This window comes from Strix aluco, chromosome 3 (assembly GCF_031877795.1).
Source record: "Strix aluco isolate bStrAlu1 chromosome 3, bStrAlu1.hap1, whole genome shotgun sequence".
NCBI lineage: Eukaryota > Metazoa > Chordata > Aves > Strigiformes > Strigidae > Strix > Strix aluco.
Genome location: NC_133933.1, coordinates 95,830,046 through 95,857,348, shown reverse-complemented (window position 1 = coordinate 95,857,348; position 27,303 = coordinate 95,830,046). Strand labels below are relative to the sequence as shown.

Sequence of the window (27,303 nt, the reverse complement as noted above, 5' to 3'; positions counted from 1 at the left end):
AAAGTGTCTTCTAGAACCTAATACAATGCTTTGAAAATTTCTCTGAAAACTTGACACATAGGGGAAAAAGACAGGAAAGCATCACATTTAACAAAGCATTTTTGAAAAAACATAAACGTTATATGAAGCAGCAGGACAGTGTTTCATTAAACTGCACCCAAGCAGATTTTCTGTTGTTAAATGCTTCTAACAGAACTCTGTCACTGAGCTGAATCTCCTAATCTGGTCAAGCCGACAGAAGAATTTTATGCCACAATTACTACATTAGGATATTGTGAGATTAGTTTAAGGAACCAACTTCTGCCCACCTTCTAGGCATTCAGTAAAAGGAGGTCCCCTAAAATAAGCCTGTCCAGAGATGTGTCAGTGTCCTGTGATGCTCACACCTAAATTAAACCTAAATTAAAAGGGTCATTTCAAGAACTCCAACTGTCTAGATAGGATTAGGCAACTAATCTCTCAGTTATCCACACAAAATGATGAGAGTATACAAAGCCCCTCCTCACAGGAACGATAAACCCATACATTGACAAATGCTTAGAGATAGCACTTTGATGATTCTGTGAAAAAGTTCAGTTGATTAAACTTCCCATGACTGTAGTGTCTAAATCAAGACTTTCAACATCAGAAAGCAAATGAGAAGTACTGTGCTGGACTATCAAGTATGTATCACTGAATAACAATATAGACTTTCCTTCTCATAAGGCCACAGGTTTTGTTACAGTCATCTGCCTTCCATCACCAAAAGCAGAGAATTAGTTTAAATTTTCTTCCAAAACTAAGTTCATGATGCAGAGAACAGCCTCCTCTTATTGGCTGTAGCTGGCCTATCACAAGAGCACAAGTGGCATTTCTCTCAATGCAGGTCTTAACTACTATTCTAATTAGCATATAGGGTTTTGGTAAATCAATCTTCAATTTTTTAAGTATAGAGAGGCTTGGCTTCCGCTCTGTTTTAATTAAAAAAAGCAACTAGAGATTTATTCTCAAAGAATAAATAGAAAGCTAGGTCAGGCAACAGTCATATATTTATTGACTTAAACCAGAAAAAGGTATCCTCAGACATAATGGCCACCACTTGAGCAATACAAATCAATGCTACTGAAGAACAGGCAACATCTTTTCTCTCACCCCTCCCATCCCAGAAGTAACAACAGAAATACCAGGGCCCCTAGAGAAAAGAGAAGGAGAAAAATTATAAAAGGCGCTTAGAATGAGCTGCAGAGTTGAAACATGGACACTAAAAAAATCATTAGCTAACCTACCATATCAACACAATCACCTCAAAAATAACTTTCATTGTTCCATTTCTACCAGGCACCAAATATATAGCGCTGTTTAACAGCTATTTCAATGTTATTAGCAACTGTCCTCAGCTGAAGCAGAACAGCAATTACTATTTATATTAAATTTGAGGCTGCAGATAGAGAGGTTTCCACAGAGTACGATGCGAGTTAACGAGAGTGGGGGAGAAACAAAGCTACTTTTAAATTACTGTACGTCTCTTATCAATCAAGCAATTAATTCTGTATTGATAGCTCATTACAGACACAATATCCTCATAAGAGCATGGCAACTCTACTCACCCTGTGACAGTATATCTGAAGAATGTATCTATTAAGTCGCTTAAGTTGTGGGCCACTGAAAATCCCAGCCTGCTACTCCTGTGTGGGTATTTTTTAAGCAGACATCAGCAAAAAAGCAAACAGACTGCATGCACAACAATTGTTGCTAAATTGTCTTCCTTTTAACAGTTGAAAAATATGAGTAAGGCATTACTCAGATTTACAGAAAACATTAGGAGGCTGTAGTTTTGCAGGCAAGGAGACCTTTTATTTTAATCCATTAAAAGAACCCAAAATAGTCAGCAGGTGGCCACATCTATCCATGTTTCATTAAAATCACATAAACCCTAAGTACAAAAGCACCACTGATTATTGCTCTAGAAAAACTGCATGAAAAATTCAAATACGCACAGTAAAAACATCACCATATGCACAAGACTTAATTTCTTAAAGCAAGTGTATGGAATGCTGATCCAATTTTACACATACCTTGCAATATTAAGTTGATATATATATTACTTGGCAACAATGGGAATTTCTAAAAGCACTGTTATGAGAAGGGAAATGTTCATATACAGTTTAATATGTCAACTATCATAGTCCTAAAAAAATTAGCATTTACAAAATACTTGATAAAAATATCTTTTAAAAGTTGTCCAAGAGGTACATAAAATCAACCCAAAATTTTCATGATATTTCATTCATTCTTGTCACCTACAGATTCAGTTTTCTGAGCCTGTGGAAAAGAAAGAAAGAAATTAATTACTATAGTAAATTGCCATTACATGCCTAGATACCCAAACTACTCTTGCTTCTTCATTTCTGATTTGCAACAGTTCAGTTTCAAACCTATGTCCATATTACATTTACACAAACAAAACAGGTACATTCACACACTCTGCTTAAATTATCAGTCCCAGCTTTTCAAAAGCAATACAAGCCTTACCTGTCAGCTTCCATTGTTCATACTGAAAAGCACCACACTACTATCTGTTTCTATTCACTGCACACATGCTGAATGCTCTACCGTACCCTTAACTTTCACTGTTTCAATCTGCCCTTTTACTGACAGTGTGCTGGGTGGGGCACCTCTGGATGTTGAAACACTAACAGTTGAGCGAGAGATGCGAATCTGCAATAACATTATGGGCAATAAAAAGAAACATTATGAACATGCTATCAATGTCTGAAAGGCTGAATAATTAAAAAACACTGATTCAATCAGCAGGAGGTATGTGTGGAAAGTACCTCTTCAGCTTTATTTTCACCATTTTCAGATGGTGTAGTACCTTCCTTTGCAGCTTCTTGCTTTTCATCCTTCTTCCCTTTAGCACCTTTGTTGGCCTTTGTTCCAGGTTCCTTCTGATGGAAGATTAAAAAATGGGCATAGACATTGTATGAGTAGCCAGCACCCTATGTTTTTATCAAAAAACCTTCATATGAACTAAAAAGCAAATCCTGGCAAGCTGCATGTGCTGGACTGAAACACAAAACCAACTAAAGACTACCTGGAAAAACATATATCCACAAAAGTTATATGGAGACTCTCAACATTTCTAGAAAATGCTGATATCTGCTTCTTTACTGCTTCTGCTAATTTACAGTGATACAAAAACCCCTCAGACTATTTTGGTAGAGCTGAGCTGTATTATACAGAGGTATATACAAGATAACTGTATGAACAAATCCAATTAAAGTATATTGAAAGCTTATTCAGCCAAGCACAAACAACACACTGTTTGTGTAACAGCACCACACTTTCAATTAACATGAAATATTAAATTAGATTTAAAAAATTAAGCATTTTTGTTGGCTGTCCTTTTATTAGTTTGATAACATCTGTGATGTTCATTCCATGTCAATGGAAGAACCAACCAACACACTAGAGAGACAAACACTGATAAAATTCCATCTGCAGCAACACAAAGCAGAGAATTTATCAAAAGGAACTATTCTAATGGCTACAGTTTTATTTGGAGATTTGCTCTTAAACAATTCATGTTGAAGTCTACTTTTTTTTTTTTAAATCTTTGCTTTATGTACACATTTATATTTGTGATCTAAGGTTAGTAGAGACATAGGATAAGGATTTTAAGTGCAATGGGATAAAAATTCACACGGTATTTAATTGTATATTTTACATTAGTATTTAAAGTAGTTCTGATAAATACTGTGGAGAACTTCCATGTGATCATTTGCACCAAATGATAGTAGCTGTGAACAAGTATATTGAGGTCAGTCTCCCTTCATTTACTACCTTTCCTCAGCAATCCCCACACAGGAGTGGGGCAGTGAGGAGGGAGTGCCAGTAATCCTAGTTCCAGGGCAGCCTGATTTACTCCCTTCACCTTCAATGTTACACAGTAGCTGTGGTGCTTACATCAGAAGCTTATTGGTGGTGTAAGTATAGTCCTAACTTTTCATCTACCAAAGAACATGCTAAGGACTTGACTTAGTAAACTAAATCCATAATTTGCAAGCTTTTAACACCAAAAATTATCTCAAATCTGTACCATCTTGGGAGACCAAGATTAATATACTCCTTTAATTGTGATCCAGTTAGAGCTTGGAAAAAAGCAGATTACTGTATTAAAATGTTACTTAGAATAATGTCATAAAGAATTCAAGTTGCCTGAAATGAGCTTCAAATGTCTCTCATGCAGCTTAGACTGACTCTGTAACACTGAGCTCATTTCCCAACACGTATGTGAAGCTACAGAAGCTACCATATCTTTATTAATACTCTTTTTTAATAAAGGGGAGCAGGCTGGACTCAGCAAGACTTTATTGGTCATTTCATTTGATAAATCATAAAGCGTTCAAAGTCATAGAGTTTTACTTTCACACACAGACTTTGTATCCTCATACTTGCCCAACTGAGATAACCAATAAAAGGACTTGAAAAATGTTAAGTGTGAAGAATGCTAGACTCAGTTTCCAGCATGGTTTTTTTCCCGATAAAGCAATTGCTCTTATTTAACATTCCCCTTTGGCACAAATAAATCTACAGTTTCTGAAGTACATGATTTATATGCAGAAATCCTGAAAAGGTATTTCAGACACTAGTAAGATTTTAATTTGACTGTAACTGGCCTAGAAAACCCAAACCATTCAATTTACATACATTTAATTTCACCTTTAATTATAATTGTGCATTCTCAGCAACGGCCAGGCTTCAAGAACAGATAAGAGTTCCTCTCTGTGAAATGAAGTACTGACCCTCTAGACAAGGAAACAGGATGGCACAGAGTAATCTCAAATCGTATTGCAGAAATTGCTAGGTCTCAGTTAGAGCTTACTCAACCAAACCTGTACATTTCAAGAAAGGTGTAGGAAAGGTAAAGGTTCTTCTCAAACTAAGAATTCACTACAAACTAACATGGTCTGCATATCAAACAGGCAAGACATTTTGTTTGGGCCAGTAATGAGGCCAGGAAGGGGTGGAACAGAAAGAATGATCTAATTTGGTTTTTTTCCGGGGGTGGGGGGGCAGGGAGCTGTGGGGAGGGCAGGGGAGCCAATGCCTCACAAAACCACTGTGAACTGAACTGTTTGCAATGCAAAGGAGTAGTATAGTTGCTTACTATAGGCTACAACAATGGTAACTAAGAAGAAGGGTATTTACCTTCGTGGTTTTCCTTGGTTTGGGTTCAGGTTTTGGTGGAGCCGGTTTCTATAAAACATTTTTAGTTGCACAATGTGTTAGACATATTACCAGAAGCCAGTCAGACACCTCTACACCCCAGCTTCCCCCCAACTTCCCTTACTTCCTGCTCATTAGTATGCATCTAGAAAAAAACCTGAAAAACCTTAATGTACAAATTCACCTCATCACTGTACACACCCATTTTCATTAGCTCACTCATCTAGCAGTCAAAGCAATTTGGACATCATTCTAAGAGTAAACATGGAGATTAACTATTAAAAAAGTCAGATACATTCTAACTGTGAGAGGAACTAAAACCAAATATTAGTAGTGGCATCAAATGAAATCCCTGAAGGACAGCTCTTTCTCCTTCCCAGAGAAGTAGTTGCATTCCCACAACTAAGATCAGCCTGCAAAACGATACAAAGTCAATACTGCACGTAACAGCGTTGCACTGAGGGGGAGAAATACAATCTTTTGTCAGAACAACCTGAAACCAAGAAAACACAGATAACTTTAGGTCCAGAGTTCTTAAATATCCCTCAGCAAGAATAAAAATCGAATCAAGCATAATATAACAAACCTGATTGGTCTGAGAAACCACATGTGCCTAGAAAAGTATATACCAAGAGGTGTTATACATACTTACAGCTGACAATCTTGCTGACCGTCTCGTGGGCTACAGAAAAAGGGAGAAAACATTTTTATAGACTTACAGCAAACAGTATCCAAAGCAACATAGTATCAGTCACTTCATGGCAACAGCATAAAATATGCCCCTACCAAAATACATCTCTATTGCTGAACACAATTCACATCATCTTCACCTTGGAAGATCAAAATCTTAAAGGGACAAAGTGATGTGAAAACTAGTAATAAAAACTGTTCACTAATTAAACATTTATATCTCCATATAGTTAAATACTTCTTTCCCCCGCCCCCCTCATTTTATAAGTATTTCCAAGTCCCTTGCTGCTCGATGAAAGGTTCACAAATACAGCAAGCTTGAGTACCTGTGGACAGGACACTGAACCTTTCTCATAAATACTTAGAATGATGTTTCTATAATCTAGCAGATGCTACTTGTAATAGCGGGTAAAAATATCACCTGATTAACAGCAGAATGAAGTTAACATCCTTCCCTAGAGGATATGAGAGTGCTAAAACTTCAAAACATGAAACTAAGTCCTTCCACTTCCTCAGTTCCTTACACACTCAATCTGAGAGTCCAGGTGCACAAATACAGCTGCAAGACGAGAGGGAAAAATTATTTCTTCTATTTAAACAGAATTCTCAAAAGAACAGAAGTCAGATATTCTGCTTTCCTCCACCTTCCTCTATCGCTTCAACACATCTTCATTATTAAATTTTATTTCACTCTGCTCTTTGTAATAAATTTATTACTGAAGATGAGTTAAGTCCTAGAAATAGTTGTAAGCTCATTAGATTGTTCACACTATTTTTGTAGTCATTAAAACAGAGGAACCCATGATCCAGTTAAATGGCATTGTTATCAAACAGAGTTAAAGTTTGGCCTATTGTCATAAAAATGGAATCACACTTGTAGCCAAAATAAAGGGACAATTCAACTGCAACAAATAACCAGTGTAACACAGCTTAAAAAGTGAATCAAAAATATCATCTTAAGTACATTTTAACCACTTAGGTTGAGCTGAAAAAACATGGCTCCACACATCTTGCTACAGGAAAAAGCTGTTGCTAATATCTGAAGAATGCAGTAATTTGTATTCATTGGAGCCATTTAAGTATTCTTAGTGGAAAGCAGTAGTGAACAGTTCAGATCTGCATCCAGCAAAATAAAAGCCTTGTCAAAAAACACCTAAAGATGTTTTCAGCTACCAAATATTTATGCATCATTAACAAACAAAAAAAAGTAATTCTCTCTTTTCTTGGCAATTTAGAATATCAACTGCTTGTTAAGCAGCCTAGCAGTATTTTACAACAGGTTAAATAAAGCATTTCATTTGGTCAGATAATCAAGGAACTCCTAGCTCAAGGTATCTTCTTTTACACATCTGTTTTCTTAAATTGATGATTTCTATCCCTCAGCATTTGGGCACTGGAATGTTTTGTTAGCACCTACTTTTTAAAGGATAATATGTTGTTTTAGATAAATTATAATTTTCTCCCATGTTCCCCGACAGTTCCTGTTCCATGACTGATTTCATAGAAGGCTTGTATTACCATAAGAAAGTCAGCATAAACCCTCCATCCTTTAAAAATGCCTAACGGCAAAATAATTTTAATTCTCAGTCAGAGTTTGCATGCATTTTGTGTTATCTGATTATAAGGAGGGAACTTCAGTCAAGTCAGCAGAAGCCACATTTTACTGTGCTGTTGGAATCTTTGTCCCCCTCCAAACAGCCGTACTAAATCAGAAACTAGCAGCTTGCCCAATAGTCTGTTTGACACTTGCCCACTAGCAAACATCTACAGAAGGAGTCTATGAAACGGAGCTGACACAGAACAACACTTTGCATTTTCCTACTGCACCAGCTTTTGGCAATCTAAAGTTGCGAACTTTCCAGCTTGGATATTATATCCACATCATGTGTTTAATAGTCCCCGAGGGTCATTTTCTCCGTAAGTTTGTCTAATAACCTAGTGAACCCATTTACACTTTCAGTTTCCATAACATCCTGTGGCAATGAGTTCCATAATAGGATTATGCACTGTGTGGAAAAGAAAAAGCAAAACCTTCCCTCTCTGCTGTCTTTCCTTTAAACTTCTTGCCTCTCACTTTCACTAGATTCCTCTTGGTTTTGGGTTTCACAAGAAATAATTCCTGAACTGTCTTTCTCTGTTTTACCAATGATTTTATCACCCCTATTCTGGACTTTTTATATCCTAGAATCTCTGGGTTGTTTGGGTTTTTGTTTGGTTTTTTTGGTTTGTTTCTTGGGTTGTTTGGGGTTTTTTTTAAAAGCTGCTCTGCATCTTGTTTGTCCCACTACACTTGGTATCCTTTTAATTCTATCATGGCCTTTTTAAGAAAGAGTCAGGAGAACTTCACTTAGTAATCCCACATCTGGTAGCACAGCAAATTAATCTTGTGATACACTGATGTTTCTCACTCTGTCCTCTAGCTTTTTTTCCTATATTCTAGTTACCTTTTGCTCAGAAGAACTGACATTTTCTAGTAACTATTCACTGTGATTTCACAATCTCTCCTTCTGATTAACAGCTGATTTGGTGACCATCATTGTGTCATCCCCTCCCTCCATGTATTTAATTTGCATTTCTCCATAAGGAATTTCTACTGATATTTTATCACCTAGTTATCAGTGATGAAACAGCTGTCTCAGTCTCTCTCACTTCTGACTACCCTGATAATTTTTTGCAAACTTTGTAATTCCTCTAGTACCTCCTCCTCCTAGATCATCAATGAATATATTCAGCAGCACAGGCCCAAACACAAAACGTTCCAATACTCTACTGATAAATCCCCGCCATTATGAAAATTAACTACTACTTCCCCGCTCTCTTCTGATATGTTACCAGTTCTTAGGAAGATGCTCCCTTTAATCAATGCTAGCTTAGTTTCTCTAAGAACCTGCTTGGGGAGCCTTATCAAAAACTGTTCTTTGTAAACTATATCAATTGGCATGCTATCATCCTTATATCTGTTGACTTCTGTGAAGAACTTGACTGCCTGAAGTATGACTTCTCCGTAAAACCCATGTCGACTCTCCCAATCTACAGTTGTCCACACATACTTTTTTTTTAAAAAAAAAAAAACAACCCTACTTTTGCAAGTTAGACTCACAGGCTTTATTTTCCAGAATCCTTTATGTAAAGTCCTGGGAGCATTTCATCACCTTCAGTTACTCTGGTACCGAGGGCAATGCAAGCAGTAACTTACATACTGCACTTGACAGTTTTGCAATTGCTGGTGAATACTGTCTATTTCTTGCTCATGCTTAATTGAAGAATGTCCTCCAGACTGTACACCCATGAGAAAAGGCTCCACTGTGAGAACCTCCCTAAGAATTCTCCATAGCAGGAGTTTCATTACTGTTTTTCAGCTTCAAATCTGCCATCCTGAAGGGTTTGATGCTTTCCTCATTATTTTCCATCAATACAAAAAAAAAAACCTTTCAAAAAGAATAATTTTCCCTTATTTTGCTATTAAGCCATTCTGGATTGGGGGGGTGGGGGCGTGGAGCAGGGGCTTTTGAAAAATAATATGTATTTCTACAAGCCTCTAGCGTGGCATACCACAAAGCCTCTCTGCCACCTGAAACCATTAAACTTTTTAGCTATTCCTTTTAATAGGCTCTCATTTTTAATAAAATTCCCCTTCTTGATATCAAGTCTTACCATAGCAGAGTTTATTTGCAATTACATTCCTGCAAGGATGATGAACCTGAATATATTATGGTCTTAATTACAGAATAGTTCTCTGACAACTGTCTTTTTAACTAGCTCCTACATACTACTGAGGACCAAATAAAGACCTGATTACCTTTTTTTTTTTTGGTCCTTTGATTTGTTCCTCTAGGAAGCAAGTGTTTATAGTTTTAACTTTTTCATCTTTGTAATGCCATCCCATGCCTTTTACCAAATCTCTGAAGGGTAACTTAAATCTCCATCAACACTGTTTCTGTCCTCAGAGCCTCTCTGATCTCCCTTAACATCCCACTGCCACTTTTATTATTGTGGTCAGATGATATCTGGCACAATTTCTACACTATATTCCCATTTACACATGGCTTAGCAATTCATAAAGTATTCTGCTGTACTTACTGATGCAATTTACCTAGAGAAATATTAAAGACACATAACAGAAAGCCATCCTACCACTAATGCAACTTAGCTCTCAATTCTGTATTTATGCCTTGGTGTCAGTGTCCCAAAAAGTTTCCAAGTTACCCATTATATCAATGTCCTCATTTAAAGCCAGATAGTCCAAGTTGCCCAGACTTAGATTTGCTGCTTTTGTTATTTTAGCTTGACTGCCTGTCTTCATAGGCGTGAATTAAACAGGGTTTTATTTCTCAGGACTGCTCTTTACCTTTTCAGATGCAAACTTTTATGGCTTCTGTGCTAGCCCCTGCTCTCTGCCCCGACAGGGAGCTCTGACTTCGCCCTATGTGCTTTCAAGAACTTGCCAGTCTCCCCTCAGATGTTTAGTTTAAAATAATTCAGAAGATCTCCTCAGCACCATCCACATAGGTCTGTTTTGGTTCAGACTGAAGCAACCCTTCCTACATAAATTCTATCTATTCCAAGAGCTCCCACAGTTTCTAATCTAATCCTACATCTATTTTCCTCATTCACACGCTAGGAGCTACAGGGGTATCTACTGAGATTATCTTAATTTGTTGTTGTTGGTTTGTTTTTTTTTCCTGTAGCATCAACAGCCACTATTATCTCACCTTGACTGAAGACTGCTCTAAGAGCTCTCATATTTCAGAGTCAGCAGGCTCTCTCCAGACAGCCTGTGCATTTCTGCAAGTTTCTTGGCCTTTCCTCTTTATTCTAGCAATCAGATCTCAAATTTCTAAGGGAAGGAACTTTCACTTTTCTGGCTCTTGAAGAAATAATATTTAAACTTGGACAGAAAAAAAATATTCAGAGCAAAGGAGATTGTATTTTTACTATGATTTACTCAGCCTTTTAATACTTTATGACAAAGAAACTAATTTGTTTTCTAGGAAATTCCGTAGGAAGATACTGAGGTATCAAAATCTGTTCCTCTCAGACCTCCTTTTTACTCTACCTGTTTCTTTCAGGAGCTTACTGTAAACATTACTACTGTTTCAAATATTTTGACATTTCCACTGTACCATCTTTTTCTGCCAGACAGAGCAACAACCAACTTCTTAATTCAGAAAGTGTAAAACTTCATTAGACTATTTCTCCTGTTCAAATACACTTCAAGATTTACAAGAGGAACTAATTGTTAATTCACTTGAATATTCACCTATTCTTTTCAAGGTCTGCCACAAAAGATGACAACCTAAGAGAATTAATCCTCATAATTCTCTACTTGTTTTTTTAAAAATCACATTAAGGGCCGTGAACAAACAAACTAGCAAACTTTACTGTAGAGGTCAAGTTATCACTAGCTGCCTCCTCACCTTCTCTGACAGAAGTTACTGTGCCCTTAAAAGAAATTCAGACAAAGAAAACACACAGATGTGTCAGCTGCTCCAGTTTAGAGCCTAGTATCTTAATTCAAGACACCCTTCCACCAGTCACTTAAGCTAAGAATAGTTTTGAATTAGTCTGGCTGAGGTGTGCCCATCAACCCTCTTCTGCCAACCCACTAGAGACAGAGCAACAGTTCCAGGCAGTAACACCCAACAGTGTTGCCACAAGATCCACCAGAGCTTGTCTATCAAAACCCTAAAGTGTGTCTGAAATTCATTTTATGTACTAATAAGTTGTATGAATTCTCAGTACACCAACAAAACAAATTATGCCACATAAGCTACAAATGTGGTTTACTGTCATTATTCCCACTGAAAACACTTCACTAAAAGTGCCAGAGTCTTCTGATATGCAAGACTGCAGATCTCCAGTTAAATAATTACATGCCAAAATAAATTAAAAAAAAAGAAATATACTTGCCTCTTGTTTAGTTACTTTTGCTGCATCCTTGCCTTCAGCACCCTCTGGAGACTGAAAGAAAATATTAAGTCAGTGTTTTCACTACAGACTTAAAAGCATCCAGGCAACAGCAAAAAAAAGATTATGGTGAAGATTCTTCTTTCTATACATTGCAGCAACTTAAAGAAGTCTGGCAAATTTACGTTAGTATTTTCAAGCAGCATTGTACCAAAGCCATTCTAGATTTTCCAAGCAAGAACACAAACAAGGACTGATTATCACCAGGTACATACATATCATATCACACAGCATCCTGCAGTAGTCCCTCTAGCCAATTAACTAAAGCATCCGCAGGCTCCAGTGGGAGCTCCATCTAATCAGCAGTTGGTGGCACAACAGTATGAACTGGAAATCTGAGGTTTGCTCTAGTAGGGCTTTTGAAATCCCCGAGAAATTTAACACGCTTCTTCCCAAATGCGAACTTAACTAGTAATAAATTGTGATGAGACGAACCAAAAAAGCACAGCATTACTGAAATGAGTGATTTCTTTACCTCATTTACTCCTTTCGTGCCTCAGGTTCACTCAACTGGAAGCTTTAACAGCATCTACCATCTCATCTCCTCCATCAGAACAGCAAAAACCAGTAAAACACCGAGACATTGACAGGAAAGCTAGGGACAAACATGTTTCTTCACGAGAACAAAGTATCAACCTGACCATTCTAACTCTGGTCTTCCAGAGGTACTAGAGAAATGTTAGTTAGGGAGGGGGGGGAAATAAATAAAATCAAGCTTCTATCTTCTGTTTACAACTCAAGATGTATTACTTCACATTTTTAAAACGACTGGGTTTCCACCTAGGAGCAAGCCATTCATGGAAAAACAGCAAGCAGCAGCAGTTAGAGGAGTGATACAAGCATGGCATGTGTTTCAAAAAGGCATTTAACAGGCAGCAAAGAAGGCAATTTAGTTGCTGTTTTGTTTTTCAATCAGTAAAGTAGCAAGCTAGTTTTCTTTTCCCTTGTCTTTCCATTTCAATCCTAACCCAAACCTTCCGCCAGATTTTGACACAGAATGTCTTGGAGTTATACAGTTACAGTTCGGAGCAGAGAAAAAGACCAGCTAGTTTGCAGCAGTTGACCGCTGCCTTCTCCTGGCACTGGGCTCTAACATACTTACAGAAAGACACCCCCCACCAGAGAATAAAACGTGGCTTTGTTACTGTGCACTCTCCTGACAGAAAAGAAGCATGCCACAAAAGCAGATGGCTTAAAAAAAGCCGAGGACTGATCATCTAAGCAGCTAGAAAACAGCAGGAAGTTAAGCAGCACTGCGCAGCGTAGAGCAACTCAGAATAGCAACAGTCAGGCATCCAAAATGGAGCCTGACTGTTCCCTACGCTGCTGCAGCCTCACCAGCCACCTGCAGGATTGTTTCAGGTTTACATTCTTAAAAGCCTTTCAGTCTGGTTACTAAAGAGTTGCCACAGCTTGATGGCGTGATGCTGGGAGCATCAAAAGCCATAAGGAAAACAAACCCAAGTAGTTCCATGATCACTGTCAGTAACAAAGTCTTGTTTCCTACAACCTCCCTCTTCAGCTCACGATACAGTCCAAGCTCTGGGTATAGCTTTTCTGTAGTCCATGAATTCATAACATCTGTTTCTCCTGTATGAATTTTCTCAAGTCTAACAAACTTGCCCTACACCCTTTTCCTGGAAGGAAACTCAAATAGCATCCTTCCTGTCCTGGGCACCTATTTATATAAAAGTTCCCTCAGATTTTATAATCTTTTTCCTCATAGTGGCCAAGAGGCTCAAGATTTACAGGGGTAGGGACAGAAAGACAGCATGATGCATTTCCTTCAGAAGTCAGGCTAAAAAACTCACCATAAACTAAACAAAACTGACTGATGCTTCACAATTGGGCTGTTACACCCTACTTCACTTTTAGGAACCACAAAGCTTTGAAACAGGGCTACATCATCACAAGATGGCACTGCCACATGCCAACAGCCTTGCAGTAATTGCCCAGGAGCAAACTCCCACCCTGCAATACTGCACAGTTAACTTACCCCATTCTCTTTAGCACTAATAAAAGACAAGTCTCCTTCATTTCTGATAGACAGGGCAGCCTGACTTTAGATGCCAATATTATTGCTTGACAACAGATGTTAAAAACTGCTCATGAGGGGGGAAAAAATTACATTAAAATACTCTTAATGCAACCTCTGTACACTACTATGATATATTACACAACACACTTAAGTTAGCTAATTAGCCCAGCATTCCCTCTGAAGTTAGAAAATCCAACAGCAATTCGGAAGGCCATATAACCTTCTCCATGGATGGACATGCACAGTAATAGTCTGAGAGGTGTGAATAAGCAGCAAGGGGTTCTGACACACCCTCATTTCTGTTTCAGACCTGCTCTCTCCTCTCTGCAATCACTACCAGTCCAGGTATTCGGAGCCTTCACTCACCCTCCCAGGGCCTTGGCTCCCCAGTATGCTGGCAGAGCTGCGTGGGAAGCCATGTCATGAGTAAGGTAGTTGATCCAGCTGAAAAATAGCCTGTTGCTTAAAAAAAATTTATAAATATATATACAAATTATAAATATATAGTCTTCCCTGTTCCATCATAATCATTTTACTGCACAGCTGCACAAACAATTGAGACTGTACAACAGCAGTTGCAAGCAGCCTGGGACTCTAAGCTGGCAGTCACACCAGAAAAAAAAAAAAAAAAAGTATGTCAGATATGGCTACAGTATATTTGTTAAGAGGAACAGAAATGTATTCTCCCCTCTGTGAATCCTGCTTAGACATTCCAGTGAGTCCCAGCTGATGTAGATCTTCATGCTAGTTTTTGCAGTACTTTCTCCTCTCCCTAAGGAACAGAGAGATTTGTACATGAATGGATTTGAGCCAAGCACAGTTCCCAAAAAACTTGGCATGCCACACTCAGTGACTGACTGCGCTAGTATCTGGAAGTCACAGGACTTTTATGTAGGTACCACCAAAACCTTAAAGTCCTTGTCCCTAACTCTTCCACAAGAACCCTTCCCCCATCTTTTGTCCCGGTGATAAACTACTGAAGGACCTCTGGTTTCAAAGGAACCAAACATACTAAGAAACCCGTCCTCTTGGCACGTTTGTCCACATGATGTAATGCTACGACTCACCATATTTCACATGACACCCCAGCCACATTAAAATGCATCCTGGACACTGTGCCTTACATTGTAAACTAGTCAGGATTGGTACTGTCCACACTGCAAGTTTTGTGCAGCAAAATCAAACACCAACGCAAGCACTGAATCACTTGACAAGGGCAGTACTCTAACCTCAGTAATTCTTCAGCTGTGCTCCATCATATGCCTGTACAGTACTCATAAAGTAGTCCGTATAGACCTGCTGTGCCTGATACTGTACGGATGACTACAAGAGACAAGACAGGTAAAATAAAAAAGCAAGTAAAGACACAGATAATAGTGATTTATTTTTTTTCCCCAATCATAGAGGTACACAGAAGGAAAGATGACTGGCTAACTCTAAATATGCTTTTGACATTTAAACTAATAGCAAGTTCTAGGTTCAGGTAACCACACACTGTGTCATACCTCAATTAGCACTATATATTGGCAATAAGATTGTAAATTAAGCTGTAGCTAAGCTTGTAAGATCTGTCAGAGCTGCATAACTTTTATACCACAAGATTAAGCTGGAAGGTTACATGCAAGATTCCCTGTGTCTATCGGCAATGAGCTTTTTTTTAACTTGCTTCTCCCCACCCCTTTTTAAGTACAACCTAGAAAATTATTTTGAGAGGATTGGAAAAAACAAAGGAATATTAATAGATGATAGTGAACATTTAAAAAATAAAATCAAAGGAATATTAAAATTGAGCTTGTTTGCATACACAGTCCTTGCATTTCACCAGCTGTGAAGTACACGTAAGAACCAGTGTTTCCACACACCAGGACAATACTGCGGTATCTGCAATGCCAACACCATTACAGAACTGTTAAGTTGAAACAAGAAAACTAGATAACTGTTTTAAGGAAACATTTGATAGAACAGACAGGCAAATTTCCTTTTCTAATTGTTCTTAAGGCTGGGTTACCTGGTAGACATGCACCACAAAAGAAACAAAAAGCTTCCATTTTTCTAATCAAAACCCTGCAATATAAGCAGGATATAATGAGGGTACAATAACACAAAGTACTGAAGTTATTGATGTCTGAGTGATTCAGAGGTACATGTTTGAACCTGCAGTGACCAGCTTCTGGATAAATATTTTGTTTGTACTGAAATGAATGAACTGCACTATTATAAAGGAGTACATAAAAAAGCATGAAGAATGAGAATACAAGTATGTGAGAAGTAACAGTCAGTACAGAAGGTTGCTTATAAAATGAAACAGATCATTCGGTCTCTGAAGGATCTTATTACTAGCTGAAACTCAACACCTTGGCTCTGATGGGACAGAAATTAGTCCTTTCATGCCCACATGAAAAAAAAAGAAAAAGCAGATGCCAATTTCATTCTAACAGTCACGTTAAGAAGTTAGAAAAGCAGAAAGCTTTAACTGTCCTAGCACTTGAGCATTCTCTGTAGCGTTTCCTCCTTTCTTTGCAAGCTGTTTTGTTAGGCCACATATTGATATGCTGCCTGCAATGGGACTTGCCTGTAGATACTTTCCTGGATCGCTGTACTAGCTACAATTTCCATGATGTAATGCTTTGGTCACTCTTCCAACTTTTCTCACCAACCAAAATACGTAAAAGCTTGCAACAAAACCACAGTGCAAGAAAAGAGGACGTATCAAGTCCTAAGACTTTTTCAGGGTTTACTGCATTATTTTCCTAAAATTTTTCCTCCCCTCATTTCCATTTGAGTAGAACTCTGCATTAGACTAAATTTAATTCAATGACTTGTTTCCTCATACATGCTAGATCTTCTGATTATTTGTCTCCAGAGCAGCTCTGAATTTTGTGCCAGTTCATAAATGTAATTAAAATGCTATTTCTTGGTTTAGATTAATGAAGACTACATGTTGACTAATTTAACATCAACCAACTCCTGCAACACCCTTCTAACCATTGTTTCCTCATTTAGCTCCTCCAGCATCTTATCGCTAACCTTTGTTTACAGCTAGTTCTTTGATCTGTTTTCAGCAAATAGAACAGTGCTCACTGCCAAGCCAATGTGAACGCACTCTGCAAGTAAAACTAATTCTCTCTAATAAATGCTTTAAGAAATCGGGTATTCCTCCTACTACTTCTTCATTTCTTTTTTCTAACAAGAGCCTGATCCTGGATGGGAAAAAAAAAATACGCATGCCACTAGTTTAAAAAACATGTAATTCTGACAGAACCACAAGTGAAGTACAGAATAAATCTGGTTAGTGGCTGGATTTTTTAAATACTTATCCAAAATGACACCTGTCTTGCTCTCTTTCAAAAAATCCAAGGTGGTTTGGTTTATTTTGGTATGTACTGTATATGTACATATATTCTTCACTAAAAAAACACCATCAAAAAACCCCTGCTTAAATATTTATACTTTAAGTATACAATATTTTAGTATTTCCTGTTAAGATGTATTACAATGAAATATTATATAATATGTCATTTTTAAAATTTAAATCCCTCCATCTTACATCTATTGAGCAGAATATTTAATTTTCTAATTCTCTGGGAGAGAATATCAAGCAAATTTCTGAAAAGACAAATGTTACTTAAAAGTTTAAATATAAAGACCATTGATATCCCCTGGTATTAATACGCAATTAGGGGAAAAAAAACCCAGGGAAAACATTTCCTGATCAAAATCTCCATTCTTGCTTAGAGATTCAAGTCAAACAAAATGACTGGTTAACATGCATTGCATTTTCAAATAATATATAAGAAAGTAAGAATACAAACACCTTTGTTATAAACAGAATCAGTAGATTCAGAAAATGCATTTTAATAAATTCTTTAATTCTTAACAGGTAACTTCTGTGAGCTTTATGCTCTTCCAGACAAGACAGAAGAGACAAGAAACCAAGTTAGGCTTGGAGTATTTCTAGATACCCAAAACTAGACAGTATAAATGCTTTTCCAAGAGAGGAAATTTCTTCATTGTAGATTGAGATTTTCCTGTTTCCACTGAAAAGAGGTCAAAGACTGACCAATAATTTAAAATGCATTTATATTTGATGGGACATTGTAGGTGTCTCACAACTGGCTTGGCTTTGATTCTTCCTTCCAAGTCTGTCTTCCCTGTAGTCATTTTTTTGAATATGACATCTTCTACCTACAGGAGAGTGAAGAAGTAAGAGCAGCTTCTAGAGGCTCAGATTTGAAAAAAAAAAAAGCAGCATTGTAATTTAAAATTAGACAGACAGTTCCTTTTTCAGACAGTGAAGTAATCAGCTGCATTTTGAAAAATACAGCTCAGCTATGGGAGCAGTGAGCACAGTGCATTTGAAATTGTTCAGTTTCCCCTGAACACCAAACATGAGAATTCAGCTAGGTAAGTAAATTCTTGTCTCAGTATTTGCTTATCCATTTTTACTGCCACCATAAAATAAAAAGGCAGATTCAAAGAATATGATGGATGAAATCCAGTCCCTAATAATATTATTTCTCTGACCTTTCAAAGCTGATGCCAGTTCTGCAAGTGAGATGAAGCTGATCAACTCATACAAGTCTACATACAGAGGCAGTTTTTAAAACCTTGAAGATTAGGTTCCAAAATCTGTATCTAAAAAGAACTGATCAGATCTGCAAAGCAAAACTAGCAAAGTACTTCTGAAAAAAAAAAAAAACATTAAAAAAAATTATTTTATCTACTTAGAGATTGAATTTAGACAACTACTTTCAATAACAACAGATTCCTGAAAATAGCCACCTCTGACAAAGAAAAGTATTCTGAATGATTGGAAAAAGGTGTACAATTCCCCCTCTTCCAGATGACATAACTGTGATAAAACCCCAATAATCTACAAAAGAACATTTTTTGATGTTTCAACTAAGTGGTGCTACAGAACGTCAAACCTCCAAGATGGTGATAGCAAGTCCACAAGTAAGAGGCAGGTACCAAAGGCACAACTGGTACAACTCCTTAGATACACCAACCTCTTACATCCTGGTAATAATTCCAACTGGGGTTAACAGGAGTATTGCTCTACCACAACAGCCAGAATGGAGAACTTCAAAGACAGCCTAAATGCAGTTTCAAGAGAAGAAAAAAGTAAAATGTCTCCAAGAGGGTGAAGGTAGGATAAGGAAGAAACAATACAGCAGAGCTAAAGGATGTTTTCCTACTACAAGTAGAGCACCAACACCTCTCCTCAACTCTGCTTGGGAGGAACAAACACTGCAGAGGTAAAAATGTCGTTAGACGCTTGATGTCCACCCATGGAAGCGCTCGCTGCTACTACTAACTTGGGTAGCATTAGGACAATGGAGAAAGCTAGGTGGGAAGAGCAAACATACCCAAAGGTCCCAACAAAGACAGTGCTGATGGGAACATAGGCAATTTTTTTGTGCAGGCAGATCCCAACATTCTTAGGGAACACAGCATTTTATATTTGCAGCTTTGCGCTGTTACCAAGTACACCCACGCTTTACTATGGGAAGACAGGAGCTGTATCTCCAAGTTACAGGAGTAATTAACTGAAAACTGGTAATTTCCAAAGACAACAAGGGGGAAAAAAACCTAAACTGAAACAAAAAAGGAGCCCAATGCCGCCCCAACGGTACGAGGACACAATTTGACCACTGAGTTGTTCTGTTTATTCTAATGAATTAAAGAATACTCCTGTGTGCACTCTAAGTCAGGGACAATCAAAGAAAGGCTGGCTAAGACTGCTGTCTGATGAATGCCTGACTGCTGCTAAGAGTTCTGCCCTTCCCCATCTAATCATTCCTGCCAATAAGCCAGTTTAACTTTCTGTGCCCAAGGTATGGGAAACTAGACCAGCAGACAGGTCTGGCCAAAAACTACCTCAAACACATATGATATCCCACAGGTTAAATCAGAGTAAGGACAGGAATGAGTATCTGGAACTACTTCTTTTGGCCTGTATATGCCAACTTGAAAGATCTGTTGAACTACTGTCCAAACTGTGAAGTCCCACACTGCCAATTTTGCTGACAATAAAAGTGGTATAAGAGCATCTTACTTCTGCATGCAGCCAGTTGCTCATTCCCAGCCTTACTCTCTTCTAACAAGTTACCACACATTCATTGTGCCACTGTACAGCATCTCTAAATTGCATCAGTAAAATGATCCAGGATAAAAAAAATTCAAAAGCACCTTCAAATCTGTTAAGTAAACAAGCATTAAGAGGATCATGGCCTAAAATATAAGTCCAGCACCTGAAAACACCTTTTTGGCTACTGGACCATGAGATAAATCACTTGTGCTAGCTTAGTGCAGTTAAAGAACAGAAAATAGATGGTGGCGGTTATGATCCTACGATATGCTAATTTCCAAGAGAAACCTCTGCATCTAGTTTACTTACACTCTACACAAAAGACGGTATTACAATCATGTCAAGCAAAATTCAACTTCATACAATTTCTCTGAAACAACAATACACCTTGGGACATACGAGGCTTATGCACAGCTACTGCTTGGGTATAAAACAGCAGAGAAAGTGAAGTTCCTCAAGTAAGACAGAAGAAAAGCAGCCTTAACCTAAACCGCATATACCTCCTACATTCTATTTTCACACAGCACTTTTTTATTTTTTAAACTTAATAATACTGATAATCTAGAACACAAAATAATATTACCCCCATTAGAGTGTTGAACTACTGTATATAAAAAGATTACCTGCACCTGGTTACTTCTGAACTCTGAGATGATGACTTCAAAAATAGATTGTACTACTCGCTACACCTCATCAGATACCATGCTTTAATGTGCCCAAGGAGCATTAAGAATGATTTTTAACTGACAATTCAGTGAAAACCTAATAATTCTTAGGTTGCCCATTCATTAAGTCCAATTGTATTTCAGCGTGGTCCAAGAAGAAAACACATACACTGTCATCAATGGCTAATAAATGGGTCAGATTTTTACAGATTGTATAAAATGATGAGAAACATGTTAGACCTATAAATCCTTGGTCAATGAGCTTTTAATCTCCATAACTCTAAAAAACAGTCATAGCTAAAATAATATAATTAGCTTTTTCAAAGCTATTTTGAAGTGTATCTTTAATATTTAATGCGGACAAATATTTGTTGCATGTATTTAATAGCCCTGTAAACATCATTTTCTGCAACATGGCATAGCAGCATTGCTCGAGCATGTTTTTTCTTCAGTGCCACTCAACACTGCTAATCTGTATGATATCTAAGTGTACCATGCGCAGATAAAAATTTGTGATATCTTCTGCTTAATTTTTCTATGAAAGACGTAGATCCTTTGAGTCAGCCTGGTCAACAGATACTTGGGGTAGGACAGCTTTCAATTGCTTGAAATACATCAAGGTTTAAAATTCTCATTAGTTACAAATTCAGTACAAGTGGTACAGTTTCTAAAATTGGTAAGTGACAAAACATCCTCTTCCCTTGTATTAGAAGACTCCTGCAATCTTTTAAGAAGCTCTGGTACCTCTGCCTTGGTTGAATGTTAAGTGCATCTCTGCATAGCAATTGTTTTACCTGTCCCTGCAAAGGATGCTGAAGGCAGAAGCCCACCTGAAGACTCTGCTGGCACATTAGGTAGGAGTTTGTCAAAATCAGGGGTACCTCAGTGACAGAGATGCAAAGAAGGTCACCACCTCCTGGTGCCTAGCCTGTTTTCTAGTACTTCTGAATGGTCTAGGATTGATCTAATGGGGAAAGTGGAAAGAAACTGTCTTTTCAGAGCTTTGACTTCTGCTCTTAGTCCTCATGTAGCACAGGGAGAAAGGAGGAAGCAGTCAGCAAGAAACACAGGAGGAGTTTAAGCTACAGTCTTGAGAGAGAAGTGGGACAGGGTGGGAGTGGGAAGAGGGCAGCAGCCAAGACATCTGGATCTGGTACTGACCCCCTTTTCCCTTCTAAACTATAATCACCTCCAGAGCGTGAAATAAAATACAGAACCTCTCCCATTTCTACATCCCACTGCTAACAGAGTGTGCCCTGTTAGTTGAGTTCTAGGACAAATTGAAGAGTGCCTCTGCTGCAGACCAAGACCTTCCAATGCCAGTGATGAAACAAGTTGTTGGGAAGGTGCAGGTCCCCAAAACATCATCGGAGCTTCTTTCCTGCCAAGTACTTGCAAAATGAAGATAACCATAGCCGAAAAAATATTATGTGATGTATAGCATGTTGAATTGACACGGACTGATATACAGCTGAAGTATCAAAACACGGAAAGGGACATGAAGTGGAGCTGAACAGCACTTGAGTGTACTTCATACTGCTGCATTATGAACACAAACTCACACGCTGCTCTTTACACAAGATCTACATCTCGTTCCACAGACCGAAGAGCGACAGCGGGATCATTCAGAGCCACAGCAAATAGAGCCGTCACCTGCAGGACCCTCGGCTTCATTAGTTAATTGATGTTTGATCGCATTACAAGTTGCTCCAACAGAATTTTAGAAAACTGGTTACTATTGCAAGTTTCCCAGTTTCTATGTACACACCACAAAGCACGAAGACAAATTTAGAGAAGCAACAACCACAAATGCACCACTCAAGAGTGCAGGAAGTGCTTACTGGGGGAATAAAAAAAATCAGGACACACATCTTAAACTGAGAATCCAAGATGAAGGGACCATTTCCAACAACTCAGCCATTTACTTCTGTGCCCCATTTCCCTATCAGTGGATGAGGAACATTTCTCTTTGAATATTCATGATACTTCAGAAATACAAACTCAAACATGCATAAGAATTTCACAAAAAGAACTGAGTTTAAGTCCAGACAAAAAAGAGTAAGTAGAATTTAACGACTCTAGGTTAGTACATGTAAGAATATGCATTTAACCCCAAGGATTAGAAAATACATTGATTAGACACCTGGTTGGCAAAACAACTAATAAGGTAACAGTCCCACAGAAAAACTATCATGTGATTGTGTAACTAAATACACTACAATAGGACAACCCCGGAACATGGCATCTTCTAACTTCCACTAAAGTGGCAGCATTCCAAGCAAAATATTCAGAGGGTTTGTTTTTCTGTAGTAAAGATAACCAACTAGTCTCTCTGACTTTAATGAAAGTGAATTTGCATAACAGAACAGGAACCTGCCACAGATGTTCTCTATTACATTTTTACAGCATCAATTGTACAGCAGAAACTAACATTCCTGACTACACAGCGGCAGCAAATAGCCTACTGAAATGGCTAATTAGACCACAATATTTTTTATTTGCTCTGCAACAAATGCAATATTCAAAGATCTTATATTAAAAAAAGAAAGACTAAAGAAGAAAAAGTTGCACTTAGTCCTCACATCTGATTCAACTCCCATGTGTTTTCAAAACAACACGTGAGGTGCAGGTCGTGTTGCACAGAGTCAGATTAAAGAATGAGTTAGGTCATTTGGGAGTACAACCCCAAGTAACTGACAGGCTTCCCATCCAACACTGGACAAGTCACCACTTGACCTATTAATATCTGTCAGAGGTGGTGCACATTCTACTTAGGGGGGCAAGTACCGTTCATCTTGATGATCACATTAAAGCTGATGTATGTTTGCTTATGCACACGGCTGTATGTGACCATACCATGATTCGCCTTGTCATCAGGTACAGAATGGTTCTTCATCCTTTTATGGCTAACATTGAGACATTTTTACTGGGGCTGTTTCAGGGTCAAGGAGTTTTCCAGTATGACCCAAGAGCTAATTCCAGCAAGACAAGCGACAAAACAAAACGCCACAATCCATTTCAAGGCATTCGTTGCTATCAATACCACAACAAGCATTCTGGTTTATCCCACACTGGCATGCCATTCTTCTTGTGAAAGGCGATGTTCACACCGCAACATGTTATTACAACAGACAAAGGGTGCAGAAATCTCACAGGAGTCCAGAGTTCAACCCCTTTCTGTTTTAGCACTGTATTTAACACCATCTCAACACACAGTAAGTTTTTCCTTTTCCCTGTGACCCTCAAGCAATGAGTAATGATATCCCAATACCTTAGGCCGCAGCCCTCTACAGAAGAGGAGACAGTGTGCGGTTTTTTGTTCATAATATTCATAATGAACATAAGGCCAGGAACTCAGCAACTGACTTCAGTTTACATAGAGATGAAAAAAATCAAAGATGAAAAGCAAACAAAAAGTACCAGCCAGTTTAGATAAGTAAGGTAGGTACAGGTCAATTCATGCCCCTTCTGCGATATTGTTTATTTACTTACCCCCGTAACTGTGAAAATTTCTCATTTTGATTTGTGATGTTTATTTCCTTATGAAACTCTCAGTGTTAGCAGCATTTTTATAAGTTAGAAATTTTAATAGAAGAATTGACTATTAGCTGCACATCATGGTTTTGTCTCCATGTGGAAGCTAACTGGTGTAATTATTCAGCTACTGCTGTATCACTAACTTCTCACTCTGTGGATGTTATTCTGGAATAAAATTGACAATTGTAAAATACTTAAGGTACTCCCACCTCTCTCAAAAAGCAAAGCCATTAATCATACACTTTTCCTTTGCTTCCCAAAACCCCTACTTCATATATACTCTTAAAATGTAAATGTTTGTATCCCATACAATGCTAAGTAAATTAAAATGCACCATTAAAAATGCATCTCTATTGCTCCGATCCCACGTCATGTTTTTATTACTTTTTTATAATCTTCTAGAAAGAAGACGCTCTCGTGGACTTACTACTCAAAGAGAGTTTCTCTTAATAAACACTTCACAAGAGACCACAAAAACCTACAAGAGTGACTTTACCCCTCTGAGGAGGGACAGCCTGAAACATCATCCGTAGTATAAGAACACAGTAGGGCAAAGGAAATGGGGTAGGAAGTTTGCAAGGTTTCAAAAGGTGCATAGACTCCTATGGGCACTGGCTAATTTTCAACTTTTTCCTGATGACAAGCAACAGCACTAAAAGAGCAGAAGCACGTGAGGCCTACGTGAGGGTGCAACGACAGAAGAGGAAAAGCTGCCCAACATTCACTAACTTCAAGCCCTGTTATCCAAATAAAGGCAATCAACCCCACACTTGTGTCCATTTTCAGAACTGGAATGAATTAAATAAGTCGCTAGCATACTTGACAGTTTGACATTTTGATACGTCCCATAAGGAAAGGATAAGAACTGAACGCCAAGCTACCTAGAAGTCATCACCTACCTGTAACTTTATTAAAACAGATTTGAACCCCAGCCCGGATACGGTGTATTAGGAGGTCACGGGTGACACGTGGGAAATCCCCCAAAACACAAATTGCTTTGCCTTGGCTGACCTAGTTAAAATTAGAGGACTGCAGCTATTATTTTTCGTCATAGCGTGTAGACAGCGTCAAGGCTCCCGTTACACTCGGCCCGCGGCGGCAGAAGCCGGGCAGCCGGCTCCCGAGCAGGGTCTCCGGCAGGGCCTCCCTCGGCCGCCCCCCGCGCCGGGGAGGGTCCGGCCGCCCCTCCGCGGGCAGCCCGCCTTCCGCCAGCGCCGCCACCACGCCGCGCAGCGAGGGCTCCGGCTTCAAGCAGGGAACGGAGGCGTAGAAAACCCCCCACAACACCGAGCCCGGCCGCTGAACGGCCGCCTAAGTTTCTCTCCCTTCGGAAACACGGCGGCGGCTCCCTCCGGAGGAGGCTGCCCGCCCCGAGGTGCCCGGAGAGCGAAACAACGGACCGCGGCGGGGGCCGGCCCTGGCCCCCCGGCCCAGCAGGGGGGGGTGGGGGGCGGCGGGGGCCGCGAGGGCTCCCTCAGGAGGCGCCTCCCCGCCCCGGCGGCCGCCCCCCGCCCCCGGGGGCCCTGCCCGGATGGGCGCCGGAGTTGGTACATACGGGTCTACCGCGGGAGGCGAGGAGAAGGGTGTAGTTTGTTTTAAACATGGCTTGCCTCTCCCCTCCTCCTTCTACCTCGGAGCCATCACCCGGGCTCGGCGGGAGGCGGCGGCGGCAGGATCCGGCCGCCCCGGGTGGGGGCTGCCCCCTCCCCGCCGCTCCCCCCCACCTCCCCGCGGCGGCGGCGGCGCCGGAGTTTGCAAGCAGGAAACTCCTCCCGCCGGGGGCCAGGGGCGAAGCCGCAGCTGCTGCAGCGCTTCTCCCCGGCGGCAGAGAGGGAGAGGGAGAGGAGGAGGAGGAGGGCGGGGGGGGCCGGAGTTGTGATAGCGACTTCACCCCCCAGGGACGGGGGCGACACCGCCCCGCGCGGCACCGGGAAAGTAAACAGGGAGCGGCGGGGAGGGGCGGAGGGGGCTTGCAACAGGCAGCCAAATACCCGGGCTCGGGAGCAATCCGCCAGCTCCGGAACGGAACGGAACAGAACGCCGGCGGGGGAGCGGCGGGCGCCCCCAGCCCCTACCGCGCGTTTCACCCGCCGGCCGGCGCTCGGCGGCGCCCCCCAGCCATGCCCGGGGGAGGCGCGGAGGCAGGACCCGCCGCACGCCGGGGGTGCATTACCTTTCTCTTCGGCATAATGTCCCTGCTCCGGGCCGCGAAAGTGAAGCGACGAAAGAAGCTCCGGCAGAAGCGCGGATCCGCCCGGTGGTGGCGGCGGCGGCGACACCGGCGTCGCTGGTGCCCGCAGCTCTGCCCGCGCCCGGTGCCCGCCGCGCCGCCCCGCCGCCCCCGGCGCCCCGGCAGCCCCCACCGCCAGCGCCCGCCTCGCCGACGGGGCGGGCAGAGCGGGGCAGCCCCGGCTCCTGATTGGCTCCCCAACGGCGCCGCGCCCCCCTCTCCGGCGGGAGCGGGCTAATCAGGGGCAGCCCGCGCGGGTCAGAGGCCGGGCGAGGCGGGCGCGCGCGGGGCCGTTGGGGCCGACGGCGGCCCCGGGCCCTGCGGGGAGCGGGGCCGGGCAGGGCGCCCTCGGGGGGGGCCGGCCTGCGGCCGCCGGGTGCCGCGTCCCGCCCGGCCGAGGCTCCTCATTCACGGGTGGGAAGGCGAGGCGGAGGTCTGGGCACGTTGGGCAAGTCGCGTGCGGCGGGCGAACGGCATCTCCTCAGAAGCGCTGCCGCGCTCCTTGTGCAGCTCGATTATTTCAACCCGTTTAAATTTCCCTTCGTTTTCTCCTCCCACTAGTTCCGGTTTCTCCTCCTCGACTGAAATCTGCTGCCGTCGTTCCTCATCGTGACCGTTCTCCCTTCTTAAACCCGGGGGTTTATTTTGCTGTGTAAATCGACTCATCCTCCCCTTCAGATGTAAGGAAGCTGTTTTTGCAAGTCTCTTCTTTACACACGCAGTGAAATCACTAGCAAGACAAACCAGTGCTGCCGAGAGAAACACTCCATTGCAAGGTGGTGTAATCACAGAATCAGAATCACAGAATCGTCTAGGTTGGAAAAGACCTTGAAGATCATCCAGTCCAACCATTAACCTAACACTGACAGTTCCCAAC

At 40.6% G+C, this 27,303-nt stretch overlaps 1 protein-coding gene across 4 annotated transcripts; it reads right to left on the bottom strand.

The window, feature by feature from the left end:
* Nucleotides 1–1,010: 1,010 nt before the first annotated feature.
* HMGN3 (high mobility group nucleosomal binding domain 3) lies at nucleotides 1,011–26,575 on the bottom strand. Of its 4 annotated transcripts, none has more exons than XR_012622633.1 (7): nucleotides 26,370–26,575; nucleotides 11,809–11,859; nucleotides 5,861–5,890; nucleotides 5,191–5,238; nucleotides 2,814–2,924; nucleotides 2,512–2,697; nucleotides 1,011–2,301 (listed from the first exon to the last, which is right to left on the bottom strand). XR_012622633.1 is itself a non-coding variant. In XM_074819712.1 (7 exons), exons 1-7 carry the CDS (start codon nucleotides 26,382–26,384, stop codon nucleotides 2,288–2,290), a joined length of 372 nt encoding a protein of 123 aa, XP_074675813.1. In that variant the 5' UTR covers nucleotides 26,385–26,570; the 3' UTR covers nucleotides 1,812–2,287. The 4 variants fall into 4 exon arrangements, 2 of the variants coding, with proteins under 2 accessions (XP_074675813.1, XP_074675815.1); XR_012622632.1 differs by having other exon boundaries at nucleotides 1,812–2,301; nucleotides 2,814–2,927; nucleotides 26,370–26,571; XM_074819712.1 differs by having other exon boundaries at nucleotides 1,812–2,301; nucleotides 2,598–2,697; nucleotides 2,814–2,927; nucleotides 26,370–26,570.
* Nucleotides 26,576–27,303: the final 728 nt, after the last annotated feature.

Bases quoted from the DNA above. Each gene is read 5' to 3' on its own strand.
- HMGN3 (XM_074819712.1), bottom strand. The intron at 2,928-5,190 runs GTAAATACCCTT...ATCTTCCATCAG, and splicing joins AACCAAGGAAAACCACGAAG to AAGGAACCTGGAACAAAGGC. The intron at 2,698-2,813 runs GTACTTTCCACA...ATGTTATTGCAG, and splicing joins GTGAAAATAAAGCTGAAGAG to ATTCGCATCTCTCGCTCAAC.